The sequence below is a fragment of the Lactuca virosa genome, chromosome 2 (genome assembly GCF_052849685.1).
Source record: "Lactuca virosa cultivar CGN04683 chromosome 2, Lactuca_virosa_CGN04683_v6, whole genome shotgun sequence".
In the NCBI taxonomy this organism is placed as follows: Eukaryota; Viridiplantae; Streptophyta; class Magnoliopsida; order Asterales; family Asteraceae; genus Lactuca; species Lactuca virosa.
In genome coordinates, this window is record NC_136427.1 from 189,377,215 (window position 1) to 189,379,433 (window position 2,219).

The 2,219-nt window shown below is 31.3% G+C and overlaps 1 protein-coding gene across 1 annotated transcript; it reads left to right on the top strand.

Moving 5' to 3' along the window:
• The first annotated feature begins 212 nt into the window (after positions 1 to 212).
• On the top strand, positions 213 to 1,115 carry LOC145158043 (uncharacterized). Its single transcript, XM_079077002.1, has one exon. The coding sequence runs from the start codon at positions 213 to 215 to the stop codon at positions 1,113 to 1,115; it is 903 nt and encodes a 300-aa protein (XP_078933128.1).
• The last annotated feature ends 1,104 nt before the right edge of the window (positions 1,116 to 2,219 follow it).

Below are 2,219 nucleotides of genomic sequence, written 5' to 3' on the forward strand. Positions count from 1 at the left end.
AAATCCATGACACTTATCCATCAAACTATCTATTCAACTCCTGATGATAACAAATACATGAACACAATGATATACAAGATATAGATTTCCTTAACTGTCGGACCGATATGCTTCTGCTATAATCCTGAAGCCTCATCACTTGCCCGACCTTCACACAGGTAGACCCATCCCAGAGCACAGACACATAAGCTAAATCCGGAACCCTCCAGCTGATGCCTTTGACATACAGATTTGTTAACCCACATCTCTCTGAATACAGACCTTGCACGGATACACTCGCGATTCCCAACGCGAGTTTCCACCAAAAGCCCACTCGAAAATGGCCTCCGAATAACGGTGAAGCAATTGTTGATATTCCAGAAGATATTGTCATTACTAATCCACGTGATCCTATAGGTTCATTAATTAGTTTTGTATATCCTTCTATACTCGAAAACTTTAACATTGCTGATTATTTTCAAGAAAAAGCAATACGTGCTCCGAAGAATGAAGTTGTCCAAGAAATAAACAATCGTTTGTTGTCATTGTTTCCAGGAGAACCAACAGAATACTTAAGTTCAGATAGCCTATGCCGATCCAAGTTTCTTCATGGTCAGTTTGATACAAATTTATACTCACCTGATGTTTTAAATGGTCTTAAAGTCTCAGGTCTGCCAAACCATAAGCTCATTTTAAAAGTCGGTGTTCCAGTTATGTTATTGAGAAACATTGATCAGAAAAATGGCTTATGTAATGGGACTAGACTACAGGTTATATTTATGGGAAAACGTGTTATTGAGGCAGTTATCTTATCTGGAGGTAATATTGGAAACCAGACTATTATTCCAAGAATGTCTTTAACTCCTTCTGAAGACAAGATCCCGTTCAAATTCCAAAGAAGACAATTTCCATTGGATGTGTGTTTTGCAATGACAATTAATAAGATCCAAGGACAATCTTTATCGAAGGTTGGTTTGTTTCTCAAGGATCCTGTTTTGGAACATGATCAATTGTATGTTGCTTTATCTAGAGTTCAAAGTAGACAAGGATTAAAATTGTTGATTTTAGATAAAGATGGTAGACTAACAAATAAAACATCAAATGTTGTGTATAAAGAAGTTTTTAGAAATTTGTAAAAAACTTTGTACAGTTTTATTATTTATATAAATTTCAATATTTGTTTTAGTTAAAATTATATTTCATTTTATAAAATTATAACTATTTTGCATATCTACAAATACAAAATACCAATTGCATATTCAAACCACTAAAAGTTCGTAATTTCAACCAATAGTTATGTCATTATCATATTACTGCAAAACATTTACACTTTAATTAGTAAAGATTCTATTATCAATTACCAGTTTCAAATAAATAAGTTACAATTTAATTAAAAATAAATTTTAGTTTCTAACCCGTGGTGCCCACGGGTTAAAAACTAGTGTGTATGTATATATATATATATATATATATATATATATATATATATAGAGAGAGAGAGAGAGAGATAGAGAGAGAGAGAGTTAGGTTCAAATGTTTCTAACATCTATTGTGTTCTAGATTGCACTAATAAAAATTTAGTAAAAATTATATTATTAACTAATCAAAAAAAGATAGATATTAAATGATTTCCATAATTATATGTATGTTAAATGATTTCCATTGTTATAATTCCTTTTTTATGGAAACTAATTAAGTTTGTCATTAATATCTGCAATAATATTCTTTCAGAATAAATTTGCATTTAGTTTTTCATGTATGGGTTCGTATTTTGTTTCGTGACCCACACACTCAAAATACAATAATGTTTCCAAGAACATGGAGAACGAGAGTGTATCTAGTAGAATGAGAGTTTATTGTAGAAGAATGAGAGTATATTCCAACAGAATAATAGTGTATTCCATTAGAATACATTCTCGTTCTTCATATTCCATGCAACTTTGTTGTATTTTAAGTGAGAGGGTCCATAAACAAAACACAAACTCATACATGACAACTTAGATGCGAGTTTATTCTAAAAGAATGTTACCGTTGACATTAATAATGAATTTACACACACACACACACACACTAGCCATCTACCCACACAATCCGACGGGACATAAAATGTAATTATAAAAACAAGGTGTGTATTGTATTCATGGGTTAACTCATTCGTTTAATGGATTGAGATTATCATTGCTCATGTTTATACCGAAATAAATGAAAGAGCGAATTAGATAAATACATAAAAAATAGCA